Source organism: Lynx canadensis, chromosome D1 (assembly GCF_007474595.2).
Source record: "Lynx canadensis isolate LIC74 chromosome D1, mLynCan4.pri.v2, whole genome shotgun sequence".
Classification (NCBI taxonomy): Eukaryota; Metazoa; Chordata; class Mammalia; order Carnivora; family Felidae; genus Lynx; species Lynx canadensis.
Window position 1 is genome coordinate 113,830,511 of NC_044312.2, and position 17,755 is coordinate 113,848,265.

The following is a 17,755-nucleotide window of genomic DNA, read 5'->3' on the forward strand; positions in this document are numbered from 1 at the left end:
CCACGCTCCCCAGAAGGCCCGAGCACGTCTGTGTGGTAGCACGGGCTCATCTGTGTTCCAGAGGGACCCGTAGCAAGAAGGTCTCGTGAGCTTTGTGGCCGAGGGTAGTTCCTGGTTCCCAGAAGGGACACCAGCCGGCGCTTAACCCGCCGGCGCCAGGCCGGACGTCAAGGACGGCAGGCGCGTCACCTGAATGAGGGAGGCTGCGGCCGGGATCTGCCTGTTGAAGTGTTTCTGCCTCTGCTTCTGCTGGACCTTCAGGGCGAAGCCGGAGCCGAGAATCCCCTGGGAAGGAGCAGAGACGGGGGCTCGCGTCCACGCAGGCAGCCACCGCCCGGCCCGGCCTGTGGGGCACAGGTGCTGGGGACACGGGGCGGCACCGGGGCGCTGGCTCGGGCAGGAGGCGGCCCCGTCCGAGGGGGACCGCGGCCGCCTCCCCAGGATCGCCAACGGGATGGATGGGGCCGGCTCGTCAGGGAGGGAGCTCCCCGTCCACAGAGGGGATCAATCACGCACACACACAGATGCACACGTGCTCCGTGGGACACACGCAGGTGACCACAGAGCACACACGCAACCCACGCACGCTCACCACACACAGCAGGCGCACCCAACACACGTGACGTGCACACCTCCATGCGCTCGGGGAGCTAGAAGGTGTGGCCCTCGGGATCTGTGATTTCTCGGAAGGACATGGGTCAAAGCGGGGCCCGGGCCACCGCGCAAGGGAACCAGCGCCCCCACCAGGCGGACAGACTCCGCCTCTGCCCTCGCCTGGCGGCTGCTGTCAGTGTCTCCCCGAGACCCCTTGGGCCGAATGCGTCGGCCGCACCCCACCGGCCTCCACCCACACCTGCTGCAAAGCACTCTCCAGGAGCAGCGGGGGCAGGGGACTCCCAGGGGCCTCTGTGAGTGGGCTTGCTCCCGGGGGGGACCCTGCCCGCCCGGGAGCCAGGAGGAGGCGGGAGCACCTACCGCCGGGAGCGCGAAGAAGGATATGGCGAACACAGAGAAGCAGGAGGCAATGGTCTTCCCGACCCACGTCTGGGGCACCTTGTCCCCGTAGCCGATGGTGGTGACCGTGACCTGCGGGAGGCGCAGGGGGGCGGCGGTCAGGTCCAGAGCCCCGCGACGGGTGACCGTCGGGCCCGAACCCGCCACTCTGCCGACACAGACGCGGAGCTCCAGCCGCCACCACCGGGACGGCCGAGGCTCAGCCCATGCCGGCGCGAGCCCTGCAGACGGCCGGGGCCCCCCAGACCCGGTGCCTCACGGGAAGCGGGTCCCCGGGCGTGCGCAGGGGGCCTGCCACCAGACGCGCGGCCAGGGGGCCCACCCCACGGGCCACCGACGTCGCCGTGCCGCAGCCCCCGGGAGGCCGGAAGTGCGCACTGAGGCTGGTCCTGCACCAGGAGCCCGGACGGGGATGATGCTTCGCTTCCTGACGCCGCCCCGGGCGCCAGATGTTCCAGTCGCCCTTCTTCCGAGAGGACCAGACGCAGCTCGAGCCTTCTTCTCGGTGGGGGAGCCGACCGGCAGAGCCTGCGGTGGGCCCACGGGCCCAGGGCCGCCCCCGCCCCCGCCCCCCAGGCTTGCGTCCTGCTTGCCTCTGAGGTTTGTCCCCCGGGGCCTCCGGCGTGAGCCTGAATAGACATCCTGCAGGACGTGAGCACGCGCCCTGGCTGCACCACTCAGCCCCGACATGCCCGGCCCCCGCCTGCCCGGCGTCTGGGGCCTGGGGCCGCCCGTGGGCTTTGCAGGAGCCTGGCCCGGGGACCTGGGGCCTCACACCCGCACGGCACGGCACGGCAGCAGGCTCGGTGGCCCAGGGTGGCCACGTGGCCTTCTGCCTGTGAGGTCCTCCTGTGCCGGCCCTGTGGTCACGGCCAGTCCGTTCTGGGAAGCCCGGCCTCTCCCCTCTGGAGCCTCCAGGCCAGGCCCAGGGCAGGACCAGGAAGGTCTGCGTGGAGCCCTCACTTGACATCCTGCCCGGAGGAGTCCCAGAGGAAGGCGGGACGCAGGGCCGGGGCCCGGGAGGCCCGTTTAACGGACTCCGACTGAGAGCAAGGCCCAGGCGGGAAGTGGCGAGGTCCGCCTCATCGCCGTCCGTCCCGGGACCCCGGTGGGCGCCTTCCACCAGCCACGGGGCACGGAGGGAGGAACCCCGGGGCCACAGGCAGGCAGGGACACACGTGTCCGCTCGCAGCAAGAGGGGCCACGGCGCAGGAGGCCCGGTGGCACCAGCGAGCGCATCAGCACGCGGCGGGTCCAGACAAGCGCTGGGCGTCCACGAGGGGGCCGGCCGCTGTGGAGCCTGGCCCGGGGCGCCTGCCGTGGTCCTGGGCCTCCCGCGACGTCACCGTCCCTCAAAACCACACATCTCGCCGCGAGCGCCAAGCGCACTGAGCCGCCTACTGCCCGGCCCCTCGAAGGGACCAGCCGAGCCCGTGGAGGTGGGTGCGTGCCCACAAACGTGCCCCCCACGCAGGCGGCACGGCACACACGCGTGCGAGCATCTCACGCTCGCTCGGAACGAGCGAGGGCCCGTAAGGAGGGGCCGGTGCCCACGCCGAGCCCTCCACGCTCCGGGACTTGCACGCGGGCCGCGCACGCCTGGGCCTCGGCGTGGGTACCGGCGGGGCAGAGCCAGGGGCAAGCCTGACGGTCAGCTGGCAGGTACGGGGGCCGCCCCTCGGCTGCGGGCCGTCCTCCCCGGAGGGCCTGCGCCCCATGTGTGAGGCCTGGCCCACAGCTGTCGGCTCCGAGGGCCCGGGTGCTCGGAGCGAAGGCAGAGCTGGGGCTGCGGACGGGGTGAGGGCATCTGAGACGCCGCGCCAGCCCTCTCTCAGAAAATACGGTTTTTCACAAAATTACTTTATTTATAACAACACGGGATGGGCCTTACATTGCAATGGATTCATACGGACACGTTTTTAGAATCCCGTCGCGTTTGCCTGCGTGCTGAGTGTCGTATAACCCGGCTCCGCAGCGATTGTCGGGAGCGTAAGGTAGTCCCGAGACCAACAAACTTGGGAATGGCTGCAGGGCAGGGAGGGGTGGGGAGAGGCAGGGGGAGGCAGGGGCCGCCAGCAAGGCACCCCCCGCTCAGGGGCAAGGGGGCACCGGAAAACTCAGGCATCAAGACCATCGATACGAAGGTTATAAAAATACAAACAAAATGCACGCTGACTGGGAAGCAAACGGGGGTGGGGGGGGGACAGGGCAGGGGCGGCCTGGACGGCCCTGGGGGCTAGTGGGGCAGTGTCCCCGGAGACCCTCTCCCCCAGCAGACAGACCCGCGCCCCGCAAGGCGGCCCCCTCGTGCCATTCCCTGGCCCTGCGCCGTCTGGGGTGCTGGGGCTCCTGGGGACCGGTGGAGATCAGGAGTGCCCGACCAGGCATCCCCCACCCCGGGGAGGGCACACGCCTCAGACCCCATCACAGACTTGCTTTGTCAAGTTAACGACGTCCTTCGGCTCTTGGAGGAAACGGCCCATCCCCACAGAGTTGTTTGTTTTTCCCGAATTCAGAGACACGGGCAGCTGCGGGAGGGTGCTAACTGCCCAGCGCTTGCCACGCACCCCTGACCGGGGCGCGCCAGGGGGGGACGTGCACGCCCGGGCCCGCAAACGTGAGGGGACCCAGAATGACCGCCGGGGACAAGGCCGTGTGGCCTCGGGGACAGGCCCGTGGGGGCAGGGGACCGAGCTGTCCCCGGCCTCTGGAAGCCGCCGCGGGGGCGCGTGCTGGCCTCTGCGTCCCCGCTCACACGAGGAGGCACCTGGAAGCTTCCCCTCACACACACTCCGCCCTGGTGCGGGAGGCCCTGTGGGCCCCCAGCGAGACGGGAGGGCCAGCCCAGAAACCCCGAGCTGCCGGGGAGGCGGGTGGCCCGCGGCCACCCCACGGGCCTTGCCCGCCGGAGACGTCACGGCTGTCCGTCCGCGAGCAGGCGTGAGGACCACGCTGGCGGGTACACTCAGGGGCTCGCACCGCAGGCCGACTGTGACAGTGTCCTGAGGTAGGGACCATCCCACCGAGGGGGAGACTGAGGCTGAGAGGGCAGCCACGGTGCGCGAGGCCTCACCGCTGGTGAGTGACCGAGCGGGCGCGTTCCCACGACCCCGGGAAGGCTGCAGAGCAAACCCCGGGCCGGACGCTGTGCCACCAGCCTGCCCCGAGGAGGCTGCAAGGACACGGCCGGGGACGGGAGAGTCACAGACCGAGCGGGGGGCCGGGTGGATGGCGGGACACCTCGGGCAGCAGGCTTCTCGGGCGCTCGTCCTGAAGGTGCGCCCGGCACCAGCCCCCGTGGGGCCCCAGCCTGGCTGGCGGGAAGCGGTCGTGGAGGGGACAGACGCACGCGGGGGCCAGGGAACCACCCGGCCAGGCTTCCTTTCCGTGGGAAGGACTCAATAAACAAACCCAGACCCACGCAGATCAGAGCCTCTCAGTGAGCGTATCTTCCCATTCACGGAAACCCTGGCGCTCCGGGCCACAGACACATCTGCTGCCCTCCTGGGCTTGCAGCCCCCGCGGAGAGCCCCACGTCAGTCCTCGGAGCCACTCTGCTGCCCCTCCATCTTACGGACGGGGAAACTGAGGACCGGACCAGTCACGTGCTCGCTGGCCCCGGACCCAGTTCATCGGTGCAGCCGAGGAGGCATCCGCGGACTCCGTGGCCCGCCCTCCTTGTCTCCACCACCAGGCCTGATGAAGGGCGTCGTTCATTCCCGAGCCCCTTCCCTGCGGTGGGCCTGGCCCAGGGCCTGGGATGGGGATCAGAAACGTGGGGGTCCTTGGGGTTCCGGGAGGCCAAAACACATGCACGGAAAGGGGCCATCCTGTGAGGAAGGTGCTGGAGGTGGGGAGCCGGTCAGGGGCGGAGCAGGACTCTCAAAGGCAGAAGGGCTAAGGGGTGTGAACGGGGCATCACGGCAGCCATGAACACCGTAGCGTGAGTTAGCTTGCTAAGGGTCTGTCACAAGCGTCTGGCTTTGGGGAAAGCCTAGAGAACACGGGCTGGTGACAGACCCCCACAAGGTGCAGCCCGCCTCCGCTGCCTCCTCGCCGGGCGCCTGGGGCCCCAGACCTCCCGTGTCCTCGCTGATTTGACTCCTCCCACAGTTTGTGGGCAGAGGCCCGCATTTTGTACCCAGTTTGCAGATGGGCTCACGGAGGTTGGGCGACCTGTACCAGGACGCACACGCGGTCAGCGGTGCAGCTGAGATGCAGTTCCACGGGTGGCTCTGCCCCCCGCTCCTGACCACGGCTTCCTGTCTTCCTGTTTCCTGAGGCTGACCACGTGTCTCTCCCTGGGGCCGAAGCTGGAAAGCTCCTACCCTCAGTGACATGAGCTGAACCCCCCCGCCCCAAGAAGAAATCAATCCCGTGTACCACCCTCACTGGGCCCACCGGGTCACCTGAGAACTCCTCCCCAGGGATCAACCAGTGCACAGCGAGTACAAGAAGATGTGCTCACCCTGCGCACTCCTACGCATCCTGCAAAACCCACTGTCCGGGTCCTTCCCTGGGGAAGGCTCCCAGAGCCCACCACTCTCACCCCTACCTGATGTCTAACGGGCACAAGACTGTGCCTGGGGTCCCGCGGACCTCGCTTCCCAGCTGCACAGCACTCTCAGGCTCTGCAGAGAGCTCCAGCAGAGAACGAGGCCTGGAACGGGTGGGGTCTGAGCGCCGGGCTGGGGGCCCGGCCTGCCACCCTGGGGGCCCAGGGCCTCGGTTTTTCCAGCTTCAGATGAGGTGCACGTGGACGTCTGGGGGGGTCCTGTCCTCACGCAGGCCCTTCCTCAGCCCCCAGACCCCTGTGACCTCACACTACCAGGATGTAGGAGCCCCGGAGCCCGGACCCCTCTGGAGCCGCCAGCTGCCGAGACTGGCAAGGGTCGGGCTGGAACGCAGGGACGGGCTTCCAGCGTTTTTGCGCTAAATTCTAAATTTAGACGCGGGGGGTAAACAGAGCCCAGCAGCCTCCCGATTTTAGAGACCCCCGGGCGCTAAACAGAGGAGCCCGTGTTTGCAAAAACGGCTTTTCCCTCCACTCAAACTTTAACACAAACAAACGCATTTTGTTCCAAGGGCACAGAAAAAGGTCTTAAATCCTCCCCAAACACCTCAGCAGCCAGGCACGGGGCGCCACACCTGGGGGAACAGGGGGCTTGCACACCAGAGCCGGGCGTCCCTACGCGGCGTGGGGGCACGAGGGGGGGGGGGGAGACACGCAGCCTTTGAGCTGTCACCCTCGCTGGACAACCTAGGGACTGGGGCTGGGGGAGGCGAGGGGACTTCTCGTGAAGTCTGGCCGGCACACGGCGGTCCCGGGCTGCGGAATAGCGTCCCCCCAACATTCGTGTCCGCGAGACCCTCGGAACGGGAGTGCCTTGGGAAACAGGGCCTCTGTCGAGGTGGTCACGTTAAGATCCCGAGCTGAGATCGTCCTGCTTCATTCATCCAGGCAGATCCCAAGCCAACGACAAGTGTCCTTACAAGAGGCAGGAGATGCGGCCACCAGCGCGGGGACGCCCGAACCCCCCGGAAACTAGCACGGGCAGGAAGGACCCTCCCCGAGAGCCTCCGCGGCGGGCGCAGCCCTGCCCAGGCTTTGATCTCGGACTTCTGGTCTCCAGACTGGGGGAGGACACGTTTCTCACGCTTTGAGCGCCTCGGTCTGCGGGACTTGGTTACAGCCGCCCCGGGAGCCTGGCACAGCCACTGTCCTCGGGGCCACGGACGGAACCGCTCCACGGGCCCGTCCGTGCTTCGTTCGTACCGCGGACACCGCTGGACCTCCGTGCTGAGGACACCCGGGGCCGCCCCCGTGGCACCCACAGCCCTTCTCCCACCCACCCGCCGGACTCCCGCGGCCCAGACGCCCCCTCGCGGGCTCTGGCCCGCGACACGCTGAGAAGCGGGTCTGGCTTCTGGCCAGCCCCCGGCCCGGCCGTGGGGAGTGAGGCGGACCCGGTGTGGGGACCGGACCCCCCCCCCCCGCCCCAGCACGGCCAGCAGCCTTCGCCCTCCCCCCTCCGCCTCCCCGGGGTGGCCCCTGGCGGCACCCCCTCCTCTGCCCGTCCCGGACGGGGCGCCTCGGGGCCCCGGGCCGGCGCCCCCCCCTCCCCGGAGAGGCGAGCGGGGCCGGGCCTCGGGAGCGGGTCGGGAGCGACTGCCGGGCGCAGTCACAGGCCGCCACACTGGCTTCAAAGCCCCAGTCGGGGCCGGCCCCGTCTCGCTTTCCTTGAGCTCTGTTTGTCCGCGACGCGCCAGGAACACAGCCCATAACTCAAGGCTCGGGGGCCGCTCCCGCCCGGACAGCTGCAGGGGCAGCCGCGGCGATGAATGGGAGCCGTTTGCCCCGGAGCCCCGGGGGGCGGGGGGCCCGGGGCGGCCCAGAGGCGCAGGGCCCGGCGGGAACAATGGCCGGGCCAGGGCCCGCGGTGGCCGAGGCTGGGGCTGCAGCTGACGGCGAGGGCTGGGGCACCGGTGCCAAGCTGGGCACAAAGGGGCCGTTTTCCCGGCCGGCGGGCGGATGTTTGCACAGGTGTGGGAGTGGGGGCGCTGCTCCGCCGAGGGCGGGGGGCAGGGGAGCAGCCTCGGCGGCCCCGGGAAGGCGGGGAGGCCGGTGCCAAGGCTGGGCACCGCTTATCAGCCGGGCCCCGGGCGCTCACCCACACACCTCCTCCCGGCTCCGGACAGCCTGTGCCCGCTCGGGCCCGGCACCGGGACCCGCCCCTCCCCGCCCCTCCCCGCCCCCAGACCTGCCGGGGCCCGCCTCGCCTGGGCCTACGGGGGCACGGGCGCACGGGCAGACGGAGGCGGGAACCCGGGCTTTCCTCGGCCCCGAGTCGGGTCCCTCGAGCGGCCTGGCACGCCGGAAGCTTCCAGAAAACACACAGACTCGCCCACGTCGGGAGCCCCCTCTGTGTACTCGGCCTCACGGGCGTGGAACACGGACACGGCAGGGGCATGTGTCCGCCCGGGGGGGCTGCCGGGTGGCTTCCTGCCGCACCTGGACGGACTGGGAAGGGCCTCCTTTCTGGAGGAGGGCAGGGAGCCCCAGAGGAGAGCAAGGCCCGCTTTTTCCGGAAGGAAGAGGCTGGGGACGGCGCCGGCCCCGAGGCATCACCACACCCCGTGAAGGCCAGGACCCTCTCCTCAGCCCCTCCCCGATCAGCCCCGACATCGGCCGCCCCGCCCCCAGCTCCAAGGGGCTCCCCTCCCCGCGCAGCCGCACTCAGCCTGAAGCAGGGGTCGGTGTCCACTGCTGTCTCCCTGACCCCCGCTCCTGGCCCCGTGGGAGGCCCTCCCGGGCACTGGCTGCTCACACCCCAGAGCACTTTGAAGGAGGGAGCACCGTACCCCGCGGAAAGCTGGGGAGTGTGGGGGCCCGGCCCGTGGCCCACGCCCCCGTCTCTCCCCACAGCACGCGTCCGCCCCGGGCCGCCTCGGGGCCTTGTGCGTGCTGATCCCGGGCCCGGGTCCACCTGCAGTCAAGTGCCCGGAACCCCCCTCCCCTCGAAGCCAGGCTGTGGGTGGAGGGTGTGGTCAGGGGCGCCCTTCGTGCCCTGAACGGTCTCCCCACGGCCCGCACGGCGAGGACGCGGCCAGGACTCAGGGCGCACGTGGCCGGCTGAGGCCTCACCTGGCTGTCCACAGCAATGACTGGTCCTCAGCGGAATGTCCCCTTGGCCCCCTGCAAGGCTGACCCGCCAGGACCCCTGCCCGCCCCCCACCCCGTGGGGCCCTCTCCCTTGTGACCGCCTCTCCTGCAGCCTCGCAGCCCAGGGAGCCGAGAGCTGCCCAGCCCAGCAGGGCCACTTACAGGTGGAACTGGGGCGCCGGGCCCTGCCCTCCGTGCACCCAAGGAGCCCATCTCCACAGCCAGGAGAGCCTGGGGGCCCTGTGGGGGGGGACCGGCACCTCTCCGGGCCGGGCCCAGCACGGCACCCGCAGGCAGGCCTGGTGCCCGGCCAGAACAGGGGAGCACTTCTTCCTCGGGAGGTCCCCCCGCCCTCACGTCACGGTGCTGTCTGCCGTTTAACGTGGCGCTCCTTGGTGCAGGGATAGTCCTGGGGCCAGCGCAAACCCTCCCAGACGGCAGGGCACACGCCTGACCCCGCCCCCCCCTCCCCCACCAGGGTGAAGGGCGGCAGAGGGCCCGGCCCCGGCGGGAGACGAAGGGTCGACTGTGGGTCCCCCCCTCGGAGCGAGGGCCCCCGCGCCGCCGGCTCCCAGCGCAAACCTTCCCGCGGGCACCCTTCCCCACGTTCACGTGAGGAGCCCGTGGCCCGAGCCCGCAGTGCCCTCGGCCCCCGTGGTGGCTTCCCTCCCCTCCGCTGCCTGGGACGCCCGTCTCTACTTACCACCCCCCACCACAGAGCATCCGCGTAGCTGCCAAACTCCACTTGACCTGACTCGTTCACGGCGTCCTTCTCGGCCAGGTACACGAAGTACGAGGAGAAGATGAGACCCAGGAAGCCGATGTACAAGGTGGTGATGAGCTCCTGGGGGCAGTGCGGGCACAGGGGTGTGGGTCAGCGGAGCACTCACGGCCGCCCAGGCCTCTGTGACCTTCCCGGCAGGCGGCACAGGCCGGGGGCCTGCCCGGCGCGAGCTCGGCCTGTCCCAGACGGTTCCACGTGGATCCCACGTGGTCCACATGGCCACGCGGGGCCCGTCTCCACCCGTCTCCCCACTGGCCGGGGTCGGGCCCCGGCCGCCACCTGGACAGACGGGCCGGCTTACACAGGCTCGCCGGCCGCCCGGCTCTGCCCCGAGACCCGCGGTGACGCGCCCGTCTTCAGTCGGCGGACTGTGCCCGCCTGCCGCTTTCACGTTCTCTCTCCACCCTGCACGTCTGCCCTTAGCTCTGCCCCCAGCCTCTTGTCCCCAGCTGGAAGGAACCCGGGCACATCGCCCGGCCAGCCAGGATGCGGGCACCACAGCCGGGACCCCCGCGCCCCAGCCAGCCACCCACCTGGCGATGGATGAACACCACAGAGCCCAGCAGCCTCCAGGTGCCTCCCTGGCGGTCAACGTGCAGCATCCTCAGGATCTGGAGGAAGCGGATGCCCCTGCGGGGGAGACACCTCTGTGCCCCTGCCCCCGATGCCCCGGCCCAGGCGCCTCGCAACAGCCCCGGGCCCCCGCGCGGCCCCTCGAAGCCTGGCTCTGGGTCTGCCCGCTCACCGCCGCGCCAGCCTCCCCGCCCCCCCCCCTCCCAAGCACAGGGTCAGGGCTGGGTGGGGGGGGGGCCACGCCAGGCCCCAGCTGGACCTGTCCACCTCCAAATCCCTTTGGTCCCCAGACCACCTTCTGGGCACGGCCCTGGGATCATCCCGGTTTACAGATGGGCAAACCGAGGCCCCCAGACGGGGGAGGTCACAGCCCCAGGCCCAGAGGTGCTCTCGCTGGGTCTCAAACCCGGGCGGCCGACCTCGCTGTGGCGCCCGAGCGCGTGCCCCCACCCAGCACGCTGCCCCGCGGCCCTCGCACCCCCAGCCGGGAGAGCTTGTGGCCCAGGCGTACCTGATGGCCGAGGTGGCGAACACCTGCCCTTTGGAGCCCACGCAGAGGACAACCATGGAGGCCAGGACCACGATGAGGTCTGGGGGGGGGGAAGGGCGGCGTGTCAACAGCCAGGCCGCTGGCTCGGGGGAAGGGGCCTGGCGGTCAGGAGGACAGGGCCCCTCGGACGGGAGAGCGGCCCTCCGTCTCAGGCACACGGGCCCACCTGGCCCACCTCCCAGCCCCGCTCCCAGGCTGCCGGGTCCCCCTTTCTGGGGAGGGTGCCAGCCCGCGCCCCGAAACCTCGCGCGAAGCTCCCCTGGGTGCACGCACAACTCACCGATGATGGAGATGGGCTTCCGGGCAAAGCGCAGCCGCCCCCAGACGCCCACGTACTTGCTGCGGCAGCCTGCCGACCAGAGGCGGACCACGTACTCCGTCCCAAAGAACACCACCAGCACAATCTCCTGCGGGGCAGAGGGGCGTGAGCCGGGGCCTCCACCCAGAGACCCCCAAGAGCGGCCGGCCTGGGTCCTGGCCTGGGTCTGGCGGGGGGGAAGCACGCAGCCCACCGGAACGGGCCGGTGGCCCAAGGCCGGACCCCCCCCCCCCCCCCAGCGGACACCTGCTGCTCTTCAGACCGGGGCCCAGCCGGGCCACATCCACACCCGGGCTCAGCAGCGGCTCAGGTCTCGCGTCCTCGCCTGGCCCTGAGGCACGTGACGACCTGGGCTCGCGTCCTCCAGCCGCACTCGTTTAAGCCACCGAGCCCCCAGAGCTCAGGCCGTGCATCCTAATTTGCACGTCAGAGAGCATCTATCCTCGTGAGATGGTCCCCCGTTCACCTCACAGCCACCACGCCACCAAGGACACAGCATCCGGGGACACTTGCCAGCTCTGCTGGGGCCCGGGGGCCAGAGCGCCCCAGGGCAGGGGAGGGAGGTGGGTGGCAGGAGGAGGAGGAGGAGGAGGAGGGCAGAGGCCTCGAGGACACCTCTGGCGGAGCCGCTCCACGGCCAGGGCTCAGTCTGCAGTCAGCGCATCTCGAGGAGCGGACGCCGGGACCCCGAGGGCTAACACCCAGGCTACCGAAGACGGGTGATGGGCGGGTGGCTAGGCGGACAAGCGAAGAGAGACGGTATGAAAACCACGTTCAAAGGGAAACAAACGACAATGTAGTGAAATGGACAGATGGATGAGGAGGGGCGGGAAATCCTGACGGATCCAGAACTAGCGAGGAGACTGCACCGGTGAGCACAACTCTCCCAACAGAGACAAGCCGCGGACCCGACGGCTTCGCTGGTGAAACCTACCAAACATCTGGAGAAGAAGTAACCCCGATCGCTCCCAAGTTTTTCCAAAACACTGAAGAGGGGAACACTTCCTGACTTGTCCTGCGAGGCCAGAATGAAGCCAGACAAGGACGCTACACGCAAGGAAAGGAGCCCAGATCGGCCTCCATTGTGAGCACCGGTGCAGAAATGCCCGATAAAATACTAGCAGCCGGCTCAGTAGCCTGTCGGAAAGATCACACACTGTGACCGAATGGAATTGACGTCGGAAGAGGGGCCCGGCGTATGGAGACCGATCAGCTACAACCCGTCACGTCAACAGAACGGGGTAAAAACGCACGACCTGAGTCGCTGCGAGAAAAGCATGTGACAGAATTGCCCACCTTTTCCTGCTAAAACCAGTGAAATCAGGAACGCAGGGATAGTGCCTGCACGTAATAAAAGCCACACCTGCAAACCCCACAGCACACACTACATCGACGGGAGCTTTTCCTTCATCGCGTTCGACGCTGTGCTAAATGACGCAGCCAGAGCGGCTGGGCGCGGAAGAGAGATAAAAGCCATCGCAATCGGAAAGGACAAGCAAAACCATCTCTGCTCGCAGGGGATGTGAACTTACGTGTAGAAAACTGCAAAGATCACACAGGCACACACAACACGCTGGGTAGATGGTTGCAGAATTCAGCAAGGCGGATGCGAGTCAAGAAGCACGAAGCAACTGCATTTCTGTGTCGCTTGTATCGTTTCCACCAACCGCGAACGATCTTTAAAAGAAACGACTAAAACAATTCCGTTTACAGGCGCATCAGAAGGAATCCGGGAGTTGTGAGTTAACAGTGTATCATTTCTACCAACCGCGAACGATCTTTAAAAGAAACGACTAAAACAATTCCGTTTACAGGCGCATCAGAAGGAATCCGGGAGTTGTGAGTTAACAGTGTATCATTTCCACCAACCGCGAACGATCTTTAAAAGAAACGACTAAAACAATTCCGTTTACAGGCGCATCAGAAGGAATCCGGGAGTTGTGAGTTAACAATGTATCGAAACGACTAAAACAATTCCGTTTACAGGCGCATCAGAAGGAATCCGGGAGTTGTGAGTTAACAGTGTATCGTTTCCACCAACCGCGAACGATCTTTAAAAGAAACGACTAAAACAATTCCGTCTACAGGCGCATCAGAAGGAATCTGGGAGTTGTGAGTTAACAAAGGAGGCAAAAGCCGGGTGCGGTGAACCCTGAAGATATCATGCCAAGAAATGAAAGGAGGGAGGCACAGCCCCCGTCCTGGACCGCAGAGAAGCTGCCGGCACCAGAGTGACGTAGAGATTCAGCGCTGTCCCCCCAAACCCTGATGGGGGCCATCTGTACGAGGGAATATCACTCAGCCTTATAAAGGAAGGAGGTTCTGACACCTGCCCCAGCAGGGATGGACCCTGGGGTGGCCCAAAAACCTGCCCCTTGGAGCCCACGTGGAGGACGACCGTGGAGGCCAGGACCACGATGGGGTCTGGGGGGAAGGCGTGACGTGTCAGTGGCCAGACCGCCGGCTCAGGGGAAGGAGCCGGACGAAGACGGCAATGCTGATCCTCCTGCCCCTGGAGTCCGGCCCTGGCAGGGGGCCTCACGGGGTGACAGGGCAGGTCCTAGTCCGTAGCGCACCCCTGCCCTCCCCGCCACGAGGGCGTGGCGGGACACTGCCCCCAGTGTTGGGGGCAAGCTCAGTGGATACGGGGGGAAGCCTAGGAGAGTTTACCTCTTTCCTGTTGCAAAAAAGTTGTGTTCATAACACTGAATCCTTCGGGGGGGAGGGTCATGCGTGCCCTGGAGGGGGCAGGGGGCGTGTGACCTCACGGGGGCAGTGGCCACGTGCACCGCCCATCCCCCGCTCCGCAGCCCCACAACCCAGGGCCTGCCCCGGTTGGCACTCAGTGTGGATCCACCGGGCGAACGAGAGAGCGGGGCCGACGCCCCCCCGCTCGCAAGGCTCCGTCCTGTTCACGTGTCCCCCAAGAACCCGGCCCTGCCGGGTCCCGGCAGGCGGGAGGAGCCCGTGATGGGCGAGGTCTGAATGCACCACGGGCCTCCAGGGTTTGGCCGTCACCTCCGCGTTCCCCAAGTGGAGACACGGGCACCGGCATCTTTGTGGAGAAGGGGTCACCTGGCCACTAGGGGGTCCCCAGAAGAGCCGTCCTCGGGGCCTCCCTCCCCGCTCTGTCTGCACATCCACACACCATCCGGCTTATCAGTCATTCCATAGTTTTCGTTCTTGTTTTCATGCAATTCTTACCATTTAAATCCCTTCCTCAGCTGTGCCCCGCGTAGACTCAAAGCACAAGAAACGTCTTCTGAAAGACCTCAAGATAACGAACTATCAGGGATTGCTGATTGCGGAGACCCGAATCATCTTCGTCTCACTCGTGGGGAGAACCTGGTCCGGAGCTACCCCCGCTCTCCCAGGGCCGGCTGCCTGAGAACACGGACTCCCCCCTGGAGGGGTGAGGTGTAGGAATAATTTAAAGCAATGCTAATCCTCAAATCCTGTTTGAGTTTGGAATGCAGCGCGAGGCCCGGCGGGCCGCATGGGGTGCTCACCGTGTGTAAGCGAGGCCCAGGCCCCGGGCGGGGCTGAGCTCGAGGTGCCATGCTGCCCGCACGCTGGGAGGGGATGGGGACGGGGCATGAGGCGGTGGGACGGATGTTTGCCTGGAGTGCTGGGTGGGGTGGCACTCAGGGTCAAGGCCACAGCCAGGCCCTCAGAGCTGGGTGCTGCGTGCTGGGGCTGCGGGGGGCTCGCCGTGGCTCAAGCACCCCACGGGCAGGCTTGCTGGCCAGCCCGGCCCACTGCTCTCTCTTGAAGCCACCTGTCCACTGGCCTGGGCTCCGGTGGGGGCTGTGGCCCAGCAGGGGCCTTGGAATGTTTTCACAGGAGGGCTGGAGGCTGCGACTGGCCTTGACCGTCCACTTGCAGAGACCGGTGGCGGGGAGACTGCAGGAGGACTGACCTCTGTCATCCCGTGGTGTCTCCCCTGATTCAGGTATGACGTCCCCCCGGACCACAGCAAGCTCATTAGTTCCGGGCTAAGGGAGGCCAGCTTCCAGCCCCAGTGGCCCAGACCCGGGAAGGGTGACCCCCCCACCCTGGCCACCCTCTGTGCCCTGAGTTTTCTCCACCCTGGCAGGAGCAGGCCCCAGACTCTTCTGTCTTTGTTTTCCAGGCCCTAAGCAAGCCCCAAAGGTGAACTACAGGGCGCCCAGAGCCTGCCAACAGCTGTCACCTCCCCCCAGGCTCACTGCTCAAGCCTCTGCTGTCGCTCCCCACTTTCCATACCAGAGGGTCGGGGTCTGTGGCCCCTTCCCAGGGCCCCACCCCCCTACCCTAACCTGAGAGCCTCCCATTGGCCCGCGGCAGGCCCACACCCCAGGTGCTCCCCTCCCCCCAGCTCCCCGCTCTGGGTCCTTACCCTTCCTCGGTCCAGCTCAATACCCCCCACCCCCTGTGGGCCGCACCCACCACCCCTGTGGAAGCCACGTGGCTCCCCCGCCGATAGCACAGCCAGCCCAGGGGCCCTCTCGGCCAGCTCCACGTGGTGCCTGCGTGACCCCAGGTGTGCAGCAGGTCAAGGATGCAGGCCGGGAGGCCGGGACGCTGAGGGAGTGCGGCCCTGAGCTCTGCCCTGCAGATACAAGGACAGAGGCTGTCCTCCGAGAGGAGCTCTCGGAGACCACAGTCAAACCAGAGGGACGGGGGGACCCCTCCCACCCCGGCCGGTGTCAGCTTCATGGCCGAGGGGCCGGTGGGCCAGGGCGGGTGCTGAGACCAGAGGACAGACCCAAGCATTTGCCATCTGTCAAAAGCTGAGACACGGGCCTCACGGGTCCAAGCGTCCAACTAGCCCCCGACCCTGACCCGCGTCATTCCGCGAGTTTCGGGCCGGACTGGGGCCCTTCCTGTGGGTCTCCCTGGTGCTGGGTGTTAGGGGTGGCTCTCAGCGGTGTTACTGGTGTGATCCGGCATCATCCTACAAACAAGTTCTAACAAAGAACCCAATTGGAAAATAGGTGAGGAATTTGAGCAAACGTTTCTCTAGAGAAGACGTGACGGCCAACAGACACCCAAAAGGGTGCTCGCCATCAGGGCGACGCGGATCGGAACCGCGGTGAGATAGCGCCGCGCGCCTGTCACGAAGGCTCGAGTAAGAAAAGATAAGAAACCACAAGTGTCGGCGAGGACGTGGAGAAAGGGAGCCCTCGCGCGCCGCTGGAGGGAACGCAACCTGGTGTGGCCACCACGGCTGGAGCCCAGGTGGAGGTGCCTCGGAAAGTGAAAGTTCCTGTAAGACCCAGGAACTCCAGTCCTGGGGATTTATCCAGGGAAAATGAAGACGCTAATTCAAAAAGATACCTGCACCCCCACGTTCACTGCAGCGTTACTGACGACAGCCAAGGCAGGGCGGCGGCCGGAGGCTGCCCACGGAAGGAGAAGGAAACCCTGCCGTCTGCAACGACAGCTGGATCTCTAGGGCACCACGGCAAATGGCAAATGCCCCGAGATTTCACTCGTGTGGAAACCGCACATACACGCGAAACCAAGCTTGTGGGTTCGGAGAACAGACTGACGGTTGCTGGGGGGGGGGGGTGCACAGTGAGAAATGAGTGAACTGCTTTGCTTTTTCAAATAAATTGAAATAAAACAAATTTCTTTTAATGTCTATTTGTTTTTGAGGGAGAGAGAGAGAGAGAGAGAGAGACAGCACGCGAGCAGGGGAGGAACAGAGAGGAAGAGGGAGACACAGAATCCGAAGCAGGCTCCGGGCTCCCAGCTGTCGGCACAGGGCCCGACGTGGGGCTGGAACTCAGGAACTGTGAGATCGTGACCTGAGCCGAAGTCGGACGCTCAACCGACGGAGCCACCCGGGCGCCCCTGGGTTTTTTCTTAAAAAAGAGAGTGGCACGGGGGGCGCCGGGGCTGGGGGTCTGTGCTTCATGGGGACGGAGTTTCTATTTGGGAAGACGGAAAGTTCTGGAGACGGAGGGTGGGGACGGCTGCATAACAGCATGAACGTGCTCAGCGCCCAGAGCTCTGCATGCACCTCGACACAGATATGATAAAGTGCATAGTATGCGTATTTCACCACGATTTTATGAAAAGAAAGATTAGTGGATGCCAGGGGCTGGAGGAGGGAGGAGTGGGGAGCGGCTGCCCCCGGTTAGGGGCTTTCCTCCGGGGGGGACGGGAGAGTTCTGGAACGACACGGGCGTGGTGGTTGCACAACTCCGTGAATGCACTGAATGCCACTGACTGCGCCCTTGGAAATGGCGAACGTGGTGCTCTGTGTGCTTGACCACAACAGACACACCGCGGGCCCCGCAGTGGACCTTCGGGGCGGCCCCACGGGGTGGAAAGATGGGCCCCGAACGTCACCCCGCTTGGGGCTGGGAGAGTCACCGCGTGGTCGGCCTGGGGCACAAGTTCCCGTCTTCACGGACCCGCTGCTAGCCCGGTGTCAGGGGAGCTCATGAAACGATGCCAGGCACCCCGCCGGGTCCCCTTCTGCGGGGACAGCAGAGGAGGCAGCGTGCAAAGGGTCCACCTGGGGAGGGGGCTGGCAGTGAGCACGGAGTCTCTGAACGCTCCCTCGCCCCGTTTCATCATGGTGTTGACAGGGCACGTGGGGCCCTGCACAAGCTTGGGGTCCCTCCCCGGGAGGCTCTGGGCCCTGCCTCGGACGCCCCACGGCACGGGCTCGCTGCCCCCGGGACTCGGCCGTGGGGTCCTGGCCTGGAGTCCTGTCATTTTGCTGACAGACTCCCCGGCTGTTTTGGGGGAACTGTCGTGACAGCAGTTCTGCAAATCCCAAGAGTGGAGATAAAGGTTCAGAAAAGCAGGGGCTTATCTGGTTTCTCCCGCTGCGAGCGCACACGGGGAAAAGGTTGG

At 66.7% G+C, this 17,755-nt stretch overlaps 1 protein-coding gene across 11 annotated transcripts in view; it reads right to left on the minus strand.

Moving 5' to 3' along the window:
• The window catches only part of KCNQ1 (potassium voltage-gated channel subfamily Q member 1), a 321,029-nt gene that overhangs the window by 229,360 nt on the left and 73,914 nt on the right, over positions 1-17,755 (minus strand). For 10 of the 11 annotated variants that reach the window (XM_030331340.1, XM_030331343.1, XM_030331339.1 and 7 more), the window contains 6 exons: positions 10,865-10,991; positions 10,546-10,624; positions 9,995-10,091; positions 9,381-9,521; positions 976-1,086; positions 190-285 (listed from right to left, as the gene is read on the minus strand). In XM_030331340.1, coding sequence (XP_030187200.1) covers positions 190-285; positions 976-1,086; positions 9,381-9,521; positions 9,995-10,091; positions 10,546-10,624; positions 10,865-10,991 — 651 coding nt within the window. The remainder of the gene's footprint in view (positions 1-189; positions 286-975; positions 1,087-9,380; positions 9,522-9,994; positions 10,092-10,545; positions 10,625-10,864; positions 10,992-17,755) is intronic. The other variant, XM_030331346.1, reaches the window with a different exon arrangement.